The 15,920-nt window shown below is 50.8% G+C and overlaps 1 protein-coding gene across 19 annotated transcripts in view; it reads right to left on the reverse strand.

Annotated features, from left to right (window-relative positions):
* Positions 1-15,920, reverse strand: part of LOC149328933 (CUGBP Elav-like family member 2) — a 572,935-nt gene that overhangs the window by 58,635 nt on the left and 498,380 nt on the right. For all 19 annotated transcript variants that reach the window (XM_089559969.1, XM_089559968.1, XM_089559966.1 and 16 more), the window contains one exon: positions 9,574-9,714. In XM_089559969.1, coding sequence (XP_089416095.1) covers positions 9,574-9,714 — 141 coding nt within the window. The remainder of the gene's footprint in view (positions 1-9,573; positions 9,715-15,920) is intronic.

Genomic DNA, 15,920 nt, shown 5'->3' on the forward strand with positions numbered 1-15,920 from the left:
TCCGGACTATAGGGAGAGGAGCAGCGGGACATACGGTCGGCGAGATAAGCGCGCCGCTTCCAGACGGTCTTGCGCAACCGGTTGCGAAGACATCGTCTAGGAATTGTACTGCGGGCTTTACACGCCGGATTGCGCGGGCGTAGCTCGATTGTGTCGGACACGTAAGTGGGAGGTGTTTACGTAAGCGGGCTAACTACTATCGACCTATAGTTCCGAGAAATACCGCTGCGTAGGCCGGTTGGCCGCCGCACCTCCCACTGCATTTCATAAAGGAGGTGGCGGAGCTCTCTCTTTACAACGCGTGTTCCGTTGGAAACCTAATTAATGGGAAAGTGCAGAATAGACGGAGTAGTACACAGACAGGACGTAGTAGAATAGCTGACTCGCGAGCTAGCGTTTGTGGTGGGTGTCCTATTCTATTTGCTCAGTCTATAGTTTTCGCTCCTGCCAATAACTACAACGTCAAGTTACTCAATTATATGGTCGGACACAACTCGAGCCAACAGTGAAAGTCCCGCTCACATTTAGGACCGCTGAACGAAATTCCTTCGTCACAAAAAGTAAACTGTTCATAAAGCTTTTTTTGGAACCTCTGCCTTGTTTGATACAAACATTAAAAAGGTGATCTTATTGACTGTTGTGATTTGTCAGCGGATTAATACAGGACGCAGCGGACCGTAACCCATTGTTATCGACTGCTGTATTTTTTTTCTTTCAAGCGGTATTCTAGTACGGTCGAAGTCAAAGAACTGGTCATAGACGCTCAAAATCAACCAGGTAATAAAGTTAACGCTGCTGTCCAAATATTGCTGTGCTAAACGCTACTTTGTGAGACGTTCTGTGCCCACCACTTCTTTTTATATCCCCTCTTATTTAATACTCTTATGGCCTTTAAGGTTATGATAAATGACGAGTGACATTAAAAGTATACGGAGTCACCCTACCACTATGTTAAAGATCAGGACGCTACTTTTAAAATGTAAAGGTTTTCGAGTTATAGTTTGCCTAAGACATTTCCTTACCATAGAAACATGAACACATATGACAAATCTCGCGTGTTCTCCCGAAAAGCAGCCTTGCATGGGAAAGGAATCTGTTCGTTGTAAAATACAGCGCAATGCATCTTGCCGAAGCCGGATGATTTGGAGGTGGTTGTTTCAGAACAGTACGATTTCAGAACGGACGCCATGCAACGAGATGCACGGAAGCTCCACAAGCACAAGAAAAAAATAGAGAAAAAGTCCTCGCATGCAACTGTATTGGTTCCGTGTGCTAAATTACACATATTTCTACGGAAATAAGAAGCAAAAGGGGGAAAGGGCGCCAATTAAGAGGCGCCTGAGTAAAACAAAAAAGGAACTGCAACAGCGCACACCTCAAGTCATGAGCACCGCGAAATCTATTTCGCTCATACTTCCGGCAACAAAATTTTACCTCGGTCCGCAAACACCGCCTTACGTCATCTTGCGGACCGCGCGGAACAGAGGGGTTTAACGTCCCAAACCGACTCAGGCTATATGAGGGACGCCGTAGTGGAGGACTCCGAATAATTTCGACCACCTGGGGCTCTTTACCGCGCACTTACACCACACAGTACACGGGCCTCTAGAATTTCGCCTCCATCGAAATGCGACCGCCGCGGCCGGGACCGAACCCTCAAGTTCACTGAGAGGTTATAGGGCGCGTTTGGAGATGCTTTGGGGGAGTTAATGGAGAAGGTAGGCGGATAAGGCTGCCAAGAGGCGACCACCTTCATTACGCGCAATACGGAAGCCGTTCAGCGTGGAAACGGGTTACGGAAGGAAGACGCGGAGGAGGAAGAGGGGAAGGAAGATGGAAAGAAAGAAAGAAAGGGACAAAGAGGAGCGGGCGCGACGCTCAGGGCACGTCACGTGACTCAATAATAGCATCGCAGCCGAAATGGACTTATCGTTGTCAGATTAAGAGCGTCTTAATTCGCTTCGGGGGTTCCTCCCTGCGAGAAAAGGCTTGGCACGGAGTCCGCGGGGTGAGGTCAGCAGAAACCAGCGGAGGGTAAAAAAGGTGGAAAAGGGAGGCAAGGGAGAAAACGCCAATGGAAGGGACTGAGCTAGGGAGGCTAGGGATGACAGTCAGGGAAGAGGGAAGTAGGGAACTGAGAAGGGATAAACGGGAGAAGCACAAGTGGGGACGAATGGAAAGAGGGAACACCCGGGAGGAGAGAGGGTTGGGGAAAAGTAAAGCGGGAAATGGGGAAGCGGTAGAGAGGGAAACGCCCGAGTGAGGATGAAGGACTCACGGGGGCCGGTTAATTCTTCAACCGACACCACGCAGCCCCGCTGCCTGCGCGGGGCGCGTGCGAAAAGAGGGGGAGAGAGGCGCTTCATCCGGGGATTAAAAGTTGATCCGATCGAAGGAGCGACGAGCGGTGCACTGAGAGAGCTAGGGCCCCAGGCGAACGAAAGAGGGTGCCGGGGATTAAGGCGGGAAACGGGATTAAGCCGACGCTGCAATTCGGTTTTCAGGGGAAAAACGGCGCGCGCGCCGATACAGGCGTCATCGTACCCCCCCCCTCCCCCCCTCTCCAACCAACTCTCCTAAACGCGCAGCGAGCAAGCAGGAAGGTTTCGCTTCTACTCCGGGAGGGCAAACACGCGCGCACGGTACACACGCCGAATATAAACAACGTCCCGCCGCGACAGAAAACTATTCGCGCAAACAATGGCAGTCTATATATACTAGAGAGAGACAGCCGGGCTCTCGATCCTACGTCGTCAATTTTCTCGTTACCGGGCCAGACAGGCGGGGGTTTTATAGCTGACGGCGGTTATGTCACAGCGCCTAAGCCTCAGAGACAACGCCGGGGAGAGAAAGTTATGAAGAAGCGAAGGACTGGATTAGAAAGTTTTCCCCGAGAGCGCTTCATCGCCATTCGGGAAGTTGCACAATCTCCTTTGCTTCGTCGAAAAAAAAAGAAGAAAGCCTGAAAGCTTACTAAGAGGGCAAGAAAGATGATTTTGTTGCTCGTCCTTCAAGTAATTAGAAGATTACCGCGATAGAGTCCGGCTCCGTTGAAATAAGCCGACGTTCCCTTCCTGTTCTGCGACACGCCTAGCGGTCTTTTTTGGAGAGGGGGGGCGGGGAGCAGCTGAGTCAAAGCAACGCTAACGTTCGGTTATGTGCGGTAAATACAGGCAAAAGACCAGTCTAAGCCCGTCGTAACTTGCCAGTCACAAAACTGGAGCCCAAAATGATCCGTCGGGACCGACCCCAAAAAGATCACGTCATCGAGTGAGTTCCAAGAAAATGGCTACTGCACACGGCCTGCTGAGGCGGTACTTTACGAGACTCAGTCCAGAGAGACGGGAAAAGGTTGGTGACTGGCGGGAACGTTAACCTTTAAAATCACGCGCAGTTATGGTTAATAAGCGTGACAGTTGCGGGACGAGGAAAGGCTAGCGCTTTCTGCGGTGCAATGCGTGAATAGTTAATAACGCTATTAGGACGTCAATTACAGGGATACTGTAAAAGGTTTTAGAATTCGACGACCAAGTGTGCGTCGATGCCCGCTTTGGCTGCGAATTTCACCCGCCGAAACTTCTAAGCGTGGTACGCTCAACGGCAGAGACAACCAGTTTCCAGTCGAGCTTCCGCAAAGTACCGCACGTCGACGCGGGTTGTTACGTGCTAAGAGCCTCGCCGAAACAACGTTGAAGCAGTCAGTAACCGCGGACCTCGCATAAACGCGGTCTGTCACTGGGTGTCAGGTAAGCACATATTAAATGGAACCGAAGCGACTAGCCGGCGTTAGCTGGACAGCAAGAACAACATTACAAAACCCCCGCGTTAAAACGTTTACTCGTACTCTGGGGAAACAACAGGATGCTATCACGCCAGAGTTCAGAAACAACCAAAGCACAGAGAAAGATGAAGAAATGAGACTGGTAAGCGTACATTATGACAGTTCTGGACGTATGTAAGGAGAAGCAAACAGCACCTTTGCCACGGTTTCCCCTTAAATCAGTAAATAAAGCTACCGCAAACCCTCGAAGTGGTCGCCAGTGAAACAAAGGGCACCAAGTTTCGTCTAGCCAAGGATCGCAGTTATCCTCATTAGGCTCAAATCTATGCGAAGGTAGGAGAGGTTGCTGGGAACATGTATAATACCAAGCTGAAAAAAGTATCCTGGAAATCAAGGTCACTTTACATGCGCGGGTAATGACGGAGCAAACGCACTGTACGTATCGCGTAACCTAAGGAGAGACAGGCTAACGTACGCATACAACGTCGCGGCGCACGTCAAGAAAGGGTACGGGGGAAACAAAGCCGTTCGAGCTCGGGCGTGAATAAAAGCTCATGTAAAAAAAAAAGACGGGGGGGGGGGGCAGATTCCGAAACAAAGGGAGTAGAACCGACACACGTAAACGATCGTGCAATGAGAATACGACGGCCGGCACGCGCGCGCAAGTCACGTTGGAATGCGATTTTCCCAATGCGCGCGCGCGAAAAGCAATGCAGCTGCGGGAAAGGGGGACCAAGAAAGGCTCGCTTCCCCATTAGGGAGCAAAGCCCGCGCGCTCGGCGGCCGCCAATGAAGGCGCGAGAATTTTTCCCACGTTCGCGCGCCCCATTTGGCCCGAGCGGCATGCGCGCGCCATCATGCGTCGGGGAGAGGGAAAAAGGGGAAGAAGTCGAATGAAGATGGCGGCGCGCGTTAGGGAACACGCCGTTGTGGCACCGGCTGTCCTGAAGTGATTTGGGCTCGGCGAGAGAGTGTGAGAACAGCGTGGAATCAAGGCAAGAACACTGAAGACAGAGCAGCTTGAGGGAAGAAAATAGGGAAGAAAAGGGAATGACGAAGGGAAAGCCGGGCTCTCCGACGTCCATCAAGAGAGCAGTTTAGGGAATGCGGGGAAAAGGAGGGAGCAGAGGAAGCTGCGTCTCGGCGGGAATTTTAAAGGATTTCAAAATGAGGGGGACGTTTCGTACGCTTTATGGCAGCACGAGGGGGACGTTTTCCAGCAGGGACGCCATGGAGCGAACGAGCGCACGCGTCACCTTGCTTTCTCTGCCTCATCATCATCAGGAGTCCTCTGGAACTCGCTTTACATACATATGTCCCCAATGCACATTCCATTCTCGGCTGCCATTTCCCAAAAACCACACAGTCGTTCCCTCCCGTCACCTTAACACTTTCTGCGTTGCGCAGCCCCCAAATGCTAAGAGAAAAGGAAAAAGATATCCTTGAACGGAGACTCACTTATTCAATGTAAAAGAAAAAACGCAGAAGCAAAGGCACGCGCTCACAAAAAAAAACGCGCCGAATCACGTGCCAAAACTAAAGCTCTTGCATATATAGCCGGCGGTAGGCAGCCCAACTCCCGAAAGCGATCGGGTAAAAGGGAAAATGGAACCCGTCACGAACAGCACTTTCATGGCCCCACCCTTCACTTGAACGAAATTTCTTCTACAATGTCTTCATCACCGACAGGGTCTATCTGTCCCTTTTTCTTTTCGCGAGCCTTCCCGCTTTTATTTCCAACTTTGCCGTGTGTCAGTTTCCGCAGTGGCTGGCGCATCCAGGAAGAGACCGACCAGGGAGGCAGGCAGTGCTGCTTTCCCTTTTCCATTTTACCCATTTTTCTTCCTCGGCTCCTTTCAGGGAACTCATTACAGCGCAATTTAGCATCGGGAGCGGGGCGGCAGAGGCGCGGCAGTCGCTGTAGCACGGCGGGGGGGGGGGGGGACATCTGCCGGAGGCGTCCCCAAACTCGTTTTCACAGAGTGCGGCCAATTGCCGCAGCCCGGCGCTCTCGCCGCTCGCTCTTGCAAAGGGAGGGGGGCGTACTCACCGACGAAATTTAGCGCGCCATCCCTAACGAGCCGACGACTTTTCCCCCGACTCCCCTCAAAGGTGGAGACGGAAAACAAAAAGAAGTGAAGAAAACAAACCGTCCACTGCAGAAAACAAAGCTGCTGCCGGCGCTGCGACGCGGGAGGAAAAGCAACAAAACACGTCGCGCGGTGCGCAAATGGCGCGAGAAGACTCGGAGAAATTGGCAAATGAGAAAGGGAGAGGAGGTGGGGGAGGGGGGGGGTGGAAGACGTGACGGCAATCAAGGAGTAGGCAGGTGCGAACGAAGCCTTCAGCGTCTGCCGCCCCTATAGCTGGCTGCTGGGTATATAAGGCCGTCGCCCGCAGGCACACTTGACAAGACAGGCCGAGCTTGGTTAAAGGAGGAGGAAAAATTACACCGGCAGGCCGAGAGAAAGTGATGGGCCGCAAGCTAAACAGCAATACGGCGTACAAAACAGCAAGAAGAAGATAAAAGTCATTTTGCAAATGTCGTTTACGAACGTGGCAATAAGCTTCCCCCGGCAGCAAAGCAGCACGGATAAAGAGAACAAAAGCGACGAGGCTAGATTTACAGTAGTTTTTCCTCTTTCCCTCATTGTCCCTAAAGCTACACGCATCAAGAGACTTTAGCTAGCTGCCTAGTCGTTAAAGTGAACTGACGCCGCTGCCAGTTGAGTAGCGGAGCAGCTGTCACTGAGGTGTACCGGCTATACGAGTCGGTACAGCTAGGCACCCCGGGCACGTTAAACTGCACGACATTCTGGGCGGAATCATTTGGCTTCTGCTCGGCTGCATCGAACTTCATTTTCTTCTTTTTGCTTTAGTTCGATTTCATGGCTTGCATACTCAACGATAGCTAAGAGGCATTTATGCAGCGCTTCGAGAATTGCCTGCCAGTTTACGCTTCGACAAACGGGGAAACGAAAAGCAAATATTAGACACCTTTAGCGTTCCGTGCACCGCGTTACCGTTACCGGAGTACCAGGAGCGCGCGCGCCATCAGTGCGCATGCGCAGATCGCCTTGACGGCGCCACGTACCCGGCAGCTGCGCGGACGCTCGGCGCATCTGGACCAATCAGCGCGTGCGCACTGGCGGTGGGCGGCCTCCAGGTACTCCGGTGACGGCAACGGTAATACGGTACGCGGTATGCTAAAGCGTAAGCGTATGCTTGGCGTAAGCGAGAAGGGGTGTGGTGGGGGAGTGTGCAACAGTGGTGTCACCTTCCTGCACTCGACCACGCTCAAAGCTCGGTCGAAGGAAACTTTTAAACAACGCGCACCAGAATCAAGGCACGTCGATTCAACCCGATGACGAGAAGGTATGGCTAGAGCATCAATTCCGGAAAGCAAGAAGCTTCGCGAACTCAGCAAGAAAGACAATCGCGTTTTAGCATAGGAGAGACAAATCAGCATTTACGAACAACTGGGTTACCGGACGTTTACTGCGCACGCTCAGCAGTAAGTGCGTACCCTGCAGCTCTTTATTTCCGGGGGGGGGGGGGGGGGGGGGAGGCTGTAGGTAAAAGCTGACAGAAGGAATGGCAGCTGGACCAAAGCCCACAGTCCCCTCTTCATGCAGTAATCGAAAATTCCCTTAATTAGAGCCGAAAAGTGCCTATTAGCGGCATTTATTACCAGCAGTGGTTTGGAAAAAAGAATGGAAAAATTACGGTTCTTAAAATTCCCTGAAAGAAACACATTCCCTTTTCGCCAAATTTTGCTCGTAAAATTTCCCTAAAAAGAGGAATTCCCGGAATGCGGCGCCAATGTCGCACACTCGCAACAGCGCGTGCGCAGCGGGCATACGGTACACGTCTTGCACATGCGCCTTTGCTATGTAAAAAAAAAAAAAAAAAAACACGCGAACAGTGGCCCAAGAGTTCTCATCACGCACGGTTCCTCGCGCTGTTCTACAGAATACGGCAATTGAGCGTATTTTCCGATGGCGCTTTGCAAGCGTCAGCTATGAGCTCCAGCTCAGAGAAGTAGTCAAGGTCAAGTTTTTCTTTTTTTTTTCTCTCGTGTCCATTGAATAAGATTGGGAGCGCACACTGCGTGTTCGGCTTAAGTCTGCGTGCGACTGTTTTCCGCGGCTGAGTAGTAAAGTAGCACAGTTAGTGGGAGGGAATACGGCCGGATTGGTAACGGGAAAAAAAACAGCGCTACGCAGTAAAAAAAAAAAAAGTAAGAAAGTCGAAGTACCCGATGACGCGATAAGAGTTCATCGAGCGAAGAAAAGCAGCCAAAGGACGAGCGAAGGCAACGGAAAAAGAGGGAGGACGCGCGCGAGTGAAGAAAAAAAAAAGAGCGGAAGAAATGAAAAAAATAAGAACGAGGGAGGGATTGGCCCCGGGCTAGCTAAGCGAACAGTTCCTCCGCGGTCGAAGACAGTGGCCCGGAGGCACACGACACGGCTTGCCTTCCTTTATGGAGAGGACGCGGAGGTGTGAACTCGTCGCATCGAGTCGCAGCGTTGCAACGGACCGGACGCCTGTTCATATTTACATCGTGCAAGTCGGAACTGGCAGAATGCGACCGCAATAAGCCGATCTTCAAGGCACTCACGCGGCACCAACTATGAGAACTATACGACGCGCTGCTCAGTCACTCTTTCAGTCACAACGTTAAAAAGTCGCGTAGTACAAGCGGCCTATTTAGAAACTCCGAACACGGTCACGCAGTATCCCCAAGGAACGAAGGAACGAGCCCCAAGGTATCCCCAAGGAACGAGCGTCCTTCCCACCAATAATCCCTATGAGCAGCCAAAGCGTATTCTTAGGGCCACATACAAGCGGCCTAATTAGAAACCTCGCACGAGGGCCTGAAGCCTCTCCGCGGGACCAGTCTAACGGCCCTCTCACGAACAGTTACTATGCCTTGGTTTGGTTTTATGGAATGTTTAACGTCCCAAAGCGACTAAGCCTATGAGGGACGCCGTAGTAGAGGGCTCCGGATAATTTCGACCACCTGGGGTTCTTTAACCTCCGCTGACATCCCCAGCACAAGGGCCTATCTATTATAGCCTCCATCGAAATGCGACAGCCGCGGCCGGGATCGAATCAGCGCATTTCGGGTCAGCAGCCGAACGCCGTAACCACTAAACCGCCGCGGCTGCTAACCACTACGGGGAGAAGTCTAATGTTAGGGCCACATACAAGCGGCCTAATGAGAGACCCTGTACGAGGGCCCGCCGGCTCCCACGGAGTATACACTCTAAACAGAAAGGACTAAACAGGGAGTAAGCTGTCCTCTAGTGCACACCCTTTTATGAAAGGCGTATTAGTGTTTAGAGTGCACTTCAAGCTGCACTGCCACGCAAGACCGGCAAAGTCTAACCATATGGGTCATTCATCCGGATCTTCCTATAATACACTACGAAGATAATCTTTGGTTTGGTTTGGTTTATCGAGGTTTAACGTCCCAAAGCGACTCAGGCTATGAGGGACGCCGTAGTGGAGGGCTCCGGAAATTTCGACCACCTGGGGTTCTTTAACCTGCACTGACATCGCACAGTACACGGGCCTCTAGAATCTCGCCTTCATCGAAATTCAGCCTCCGCGGCCGGGATCGAACCCGCGTCTTCCGGGTCAGCAGCCGAGCGCCGTAACCACCGAGCCACCGCGGCGGGCCACGAAGACAATATTCATTCCCTACTTTACATTGGGGGCACCGTGCTGATCTCTAAAAATTCATGAGCGCATTCCCGAGAGCGGGTGGACAGGAGAGAGAGACTCACGGCGAGGTACTGCGGCGTGACGGTGCCGAGGTTGACGAAGTTGGCCATGGTCCACAGGTTGGTCATGACCTGCTGCTGGCGCTTCTGCTCCTTCTCCTTCTGGGTGTCGGCGAACTTGACCACCATCGGGTTGTTGCAGCCCTGCACAGTGGCAACAGAGGGGGGAAAGAGAAGAAGAGTCAGGGAGGCGGCGTATTCAACGAGGGTGCACAATATGTCACACTATAGGTGGTAGTGTAGGCTCAGCGGTGGAGAAATTCAGGTGGCGTTGGCTAAGCGCAACCTCAAAAACGAAACTACGGCCTCTGGAGCGTTTCACTGCGGGCCCGTGTATTGCTGTCAAATGTACGGCTGCGATCAATGCGAATCGGAAAACGTAGTGCGAACACGAGAACCATGCTTTATTTACGCACTGCACTTGGAGAAGCACTATAGATTTAAAAAATAGCTACTTTGAGGGGGGGAAAAAGCATTTTCAAATCAAAACACGCTGCGTTCATTCGCTCCCGTAAGAAGCCTTGATCTTCACCGCAGTCTGTCGGTGAGGAAATATTCCGCACGTTAAAACACAGCTGCGACACCACAGAAGAAGCGCCAAGCGAATTAGAAGAGAGGAGGACACCGGTGGATTCTGTTTTCTTACGCTACTTCGTCGGTTTCGTTAGTATAGACGTTACAACTCGGCCAGTTTCCCTCATTTCGTAACAGCGGTGCCACTGACAGGTGAAGACTGCATAGGAGAGGGCGGACATGCAGGCGGCAGCGCATAATCAACGCACCAACGCGATACAAGCGCGATCAAGCGTACAGGCAGACGGCTAAACGAAAGCAATTCACCGGAAAAGCTGGTACCACCCAAACAGCACAGATAATGGGCCCAATATTGGAAAAGAATGGTTTTACTGTGGTTCTTTATAGGACTGTCATTTGCCAATACATCTCCGATATAGGGCCGATATTTTCCATGCGCTTGATACCATGGCTGAGTCCGATATATTGGTGAATCGCCCATGAAGACCCGCCGCGGGGACGAGGTAAATGCGACGGAAGTATGGAACAAAGGGCGCGACGGCCCGTTCGAACTACCAAAGTGAGAAAAAAAAAAGGAACCAAGGGAAGAGCAAAAGAAAAACGGCAGGGGGAGAGAGAGAAAGAGAGATCGGACTCCCCAGTTTCGCGTGAGAGAGGCAGGACAGGGCGGCGTTACAAAAAGGGGAAGGCGGTCGATACACGTAAATCGAAACTATGGGGTTGGACGCAAGGACATGCAGCGGCGGCCGCACGCACGCGAAGGAACACACGGGCGAACGTTACGTTTGAAAGGTTAGTGCCAGGAGATGCGTAGTTATCTTTGCGCGCGAGTTACCGGCGGAATGTGCCGCTTGCGTGCCGTCCGAAGTCCGGGGCAAGTTAGCATAGAGTGAACTAACGTCGCGTCTGTAGCAGAAGCTGAGCAGAAGGGGCAGTTCATAAGTGGGGTCTGCGATGTCAATAGCACCTGAACCAAAACTACGGAGGGATTACTTTGAGGCAAGACAGCAAAACCGGGCAGAGCAATCACGCGAAAGTGTTTCTTGATTTCCTTTAGGGCGCAGTTAAACAAGCTTCCCGAGCCCTTCCCAACAAGCTAGAGAGAGTCTCAACTCGGAAGAAGATTACGAGAAGTCCGCGCGCAGAGTTTGCTCAGCGTATCGCTTCTTTAGGACGCAGTTAAGCTTCCCGAGCCCTCCCCAACCAGCTAGAGAGAGCCTCAACTCGGAAGAAGATTACGAGAAGACCGCGTGTATAGTTTGCCCAGCGTCTCGCTCCCTTTTCTGCTAAAAACCACGGGCCTTCCAAAACGATCCCGATAAGCTAACCGCTCAAAAAGATTCGTTTGCGCAACTGACCACTATTTTGCTATGTAGCTGCAGCCTAAGGCCGCACTTTATGAGAAAACAAAAAAGGTCCAAGTTGGCTGAGGCATCGACCGTCGTCTAACCATCGACCAGCTCAAGAAGCGGCTGAAGCAACCCTGTTGGAGTCATGCGCTTGACAATGAACACACTAAATTTTCGTCGCTCTTTACTGACAAGCCGCTTATCCCTAAAGAGCTCCCCAATTCCTCAATAACCAGGGAGCAGAGCAAAACCCCACGCGTGACGAAAATCTAGATAAACAAGGGCCAAAGAAGACTCACCCCCGACCCTCGCACTCAAGGCCGCAGATGTAGTTTTTTTTTTCTGTCTCACAAAAAACAAAAAAAAACAATAAAACTGCCAAGTTTGATGGCCACCCCTCAGTACGGACCTCCCCTACCTCCCTCAGGACCGAACGCACAGTGCGCTCCTATATAGCCCCGGCTCGTTATTCGGGCTATAGACGATTTCCGCCCGAGTTGGCTCGGGACGTTATATGGCCGCTATCTGAAAGGCAAGGAATTGAGCCCCGGGCCCCAATGCTGCCCGCGAGCCCGCGGTCGGTGGAGCGAGCGTAACGCGAATTTGCGACACCGCCCAACGCGCAGAAGCTGTTTACGGCCAATTTGGCCGTAAACGGCGAGATTAGGGCGCCCCGACGTACCCGTCGTCGTTCCCGCGTCAAGTGAGGTCCTGGGCCGAAGCTTCAATCGCGGTGACCAGGAACGCTGGAGGCGGACAAGCGGTTATTAACTCCCCTGGCCCTATGTAAGTTATCTGCTGAGCGAAGAACTCGAGGGCGCAACGGCAACAACGTGAGCCTTGGGTTACCCTCCGTCGAAGCCTTAATGCAACAAGAAATATTCCAACAAGCATCCGCACTACAGTCGGATACAACTCAAGAACACAGCGGCAGATTCTCCTCATAGGAGGCCCTCCAGTCAATAGCGTCGACCGATGTTAAAGACGCCACGGTATAATCGGATTAAGACGTGGTTACTCCCCATTCATCTGCCATATCCTCTGCGATTCCACGCCACAGTCGGATACAACTCAAGACTGAAGCGGCTTTTCCCCTTCAAAGGACCCACTTCCAGCCAGTGGCGTCGGCCGATTGCCATGAGCTTGCTAGCGTGACAACGCAGGGAGTGGTAGATGAAAGGGGTATAAAAGGGATATCCCCTTTCCTATGTCGGGGTACCGTAACACCAAGCAATTCCCTTTAGAAACAAAAGAGTTACTTTTCATGACAAACGTTCGCTCGGTTCTCGAATATGCCTGCGCAGTATGGGACCCTTGGCATAAAACGGATATAGATAAACTTGAGAGGGTACAAAACTTGGGTATCCGATATGTCTTTAACATCTATACCAGGAGCTTTAGCGTTTCACGTGCAAAGAACTCGCTGGGATGGAAGAAAGACGCTTGAAAAACGTAGATATTGTTTAAGGTTAAATTTTTTTCATAGTATTTACTATTCCAATACTGGCATAAACCGTGACCTGTACATCCATTCACCAGACTATATTTCGCTACGTCGTGACCATCGATTAAAAGTTAAGGCAATTAACTGTAAATCAGAGATGTACAAATATGCGTTTTTCCCTAGGTCTGTAAGAGATTGGAACCGGCTCTCTGAAGAGGTGGTATTAATTACGTCCGGTCATTTATTCTCTTCATCTCTGTGAATGCTGTTTTTAGGCTGTATTATTGTTGCATCATGGTTGCATTGTATGTGCTGCACTTTGTTACCTTTTTTTTTTCGTTTGTATGATGTGTTATTCCCCCCACTGTAATGCCACTTGTGGCACTGTGGGTATTACAATAAACAATAAACACTCCTCCGTGCATTGGCACGCTAGAGCAGACTCATGAGAATCGGCCGACGCCATTGGCTGGAAGGGGTTCCTTGCTGGGCTAAACCCGCTTCTCTTTCGAGTTGTATCCGACTAAAGTAGGTCCAAGGGCATCGGCTACGGGGAGAAGTCGACGCCACAGGCTGGTGGGCCCCATTTGTTGAGAATTTGCCGCTTCGTGCTTGAGTCGTATCCGACTATAGTGAAGGTATACCGAGCCTTTATTGGCTGTCACGGAACATGACCTTTCATCGGAAGACAAGTACAAAGATTTCAGCTGACCAATAACCTTCTAGTGCAACTGGAAGGTTAAATACGTGGGCGGTGACTGGCGTACCAAAATAGGAAACCATCCATACGGAAAACTGGTTATCCGAACAAAAAGAAGAAACAGGTGCGCTGTCCAACTACTGAGTCTTGGTGAACACCTCAATCGCGCCGTGAGGGAAAGGATGAAGCAGGGAGCGAAAGAAGGATGAGGGAAAGGGGCACCGTTGTGGAAGGCTTCCATTCCATGCAGGCTGCCGCATTCAAAAGGAGCGAGTGAGAGAAGGAGGCAGAGAGTGGGTGAACGAGGTAACGTTTCTCGCGAAGGCCATCCTTACAAATGAAACAAGCGTCTTAGATAATTTCAAGGGCTCGTATCAAAAAAAGGGAAAATAACACATGAGCCAGATGTTTACGAAACCAACACGCAGCAAAAATTGTAAAATGTATACATAAAGATCGAAGCAAGGAGAAAACAAGAATTTATAACAAAGCGCCCGCGGAAGACAAGGTTCAGTCATGCACACAAGAGCAGTTGCGTTTTCAGGAAGATGTGGAAAAAAATGAAAATAATAAAGGGGAACGGAACACGAGAAACGCGCCGTTCACTAACGACGCATACAGCTCTCCAGCAAAACAAAAGAAAGAAAAAAAAAACACCCGAATGCGAAACGAGCGAAAAAGGGTAAAGAAAGGGTCAAAGCGTTTTACGGGAGACTGCACGAGCGCTAGACGACGACACCCCGGAAAGCACTTTCGCGCCGAAGACGCTCCAGCGCATTTTATTTTTAACCCCTTTCTTCCCCCCGGTGGAAATCCCGGGGCAAACTCATCTCGTTTTGCCACTGCGAAAACCCAGCGAGCAAAACTCAACTTCGCACTCAAGCCCCCGAGAACGTCGGGGCGCTACCGCGACAAACCTCGCAATAACGCATGCACTTACGCGCGAGCGGTGGCGCTGCTTATCTGAAGAGTGGGGAAACGAGGCCGCGTGAAACAAGGTGCGCCCTCTGAAGGTAAAGAAAGAAACTATATACACGGTGATATGGTTACGCTGAGTTGTAGCGCCGAGTGGGTCACGCGAGGCAAACAGCGAAAATAGACCGCCTTTTCGCGAGCAATATCTCCGAGCTCTCAGACCCGCTTCAAAGCGACTGCTAACTCAGAACAAGTCCTTGTTTCAAGGTTTGACGTTTTGCAGGCAACACGCTTTGTGGATGAACAGACCCGCCTAGCGCCGACGCTCCTAACTTTAGTTAGCAACGTAAAAATATGTCTGAAATACAGCGCAGGGAAGAATTCGAAATAAGGCACGTTTCTGAACATTTCGCAGGCTTGGCGAATGCGACACAAACGTGTATTGGGACCGGCAAGTATGAACTGAAGCCCTCGTCTCGACGTCAGTTTTCCAAATTAAAGATGCAGTAACCACTCTCACTTCTCGGTGGACGCCTCAACCACGTCATGAGCGAAGGGATGAAGAAGGGAAGTGAAACAAGGAAGAGAAGCCTCCGCTGGTGCCGCCAGTGTTCCTCTTTACAAACGGATCAGTTTTCAGTTAACGTACCCTATTGAAAAAAGCCCGTATAGTTTTATAAGGGGCACACATGAATTTATATGGGACGCATATGAATTCACAAGGGGCACATATGAATTCATAACGGACACACACAAGTTCGTATGGGACACATACGAAGCCACTGAATGTCGCATGTGGACCAATTTCACTTCTTATGGGGCATAGAGGGGAGCAATTGTGGCTGAAGTGGAAGGAGACATTAGGTTCCTTCGTACATGGTCACTTTCAATCGTGGTATCAAAAGACACCCTCAACAGAGAAGCAAACGAGGGCGGCAGCACATTTTGAATGTAGGAGCTCTACTTTGGATAAAAATGACTCGGGAAAACAACAGTTGCTTGCCCATGTGCTGCGCAGAGCATTCCCGACAGAAAGAGAAGAGTAGAAACCGTAATAAAAGAACGGTGCAATTACACGTGCTGCACACAGCTGTTCTTCCGTATACCAAACGCGTTGTTTTTCCCTAAAAGGGAGAACTCCGAAAAACGAAGTATGCGGGGAAGTACTGAACTATAAAGAAGATATGCTCACAACCGTGCCCTGTATAGAAGAAACCAGCCTTTTTCGATTTTACTCTTTCCTCTCTCTCTCTCTCTCTCTCTCTCTCTCTCTCTCTATATATATATATATATATATATATATATATATATATATATATATATATATATATATATATATAGACCCCACGGCTGTGGCTTAGTGGCGGGTGTTCGACTACCGAGACCCAGAACGCGGGTTCGATCCCGG

The sequence above is a fragment of the Amblyomma mixtum genome, chromosome 9 (genome assembly GCF_055824585.1).
Source record: "Amblyomma mixtum isolate Tamu chromosome 9, ASM5582458v1, whole genome shotgun sequence".
Classification (NCBI taxonomy): Eukaryota; Metazoa; Arthropoda; class Arachnida; order Ixodida; family Ixodidae; genus Amblyomma; species Amblyomma mixtum.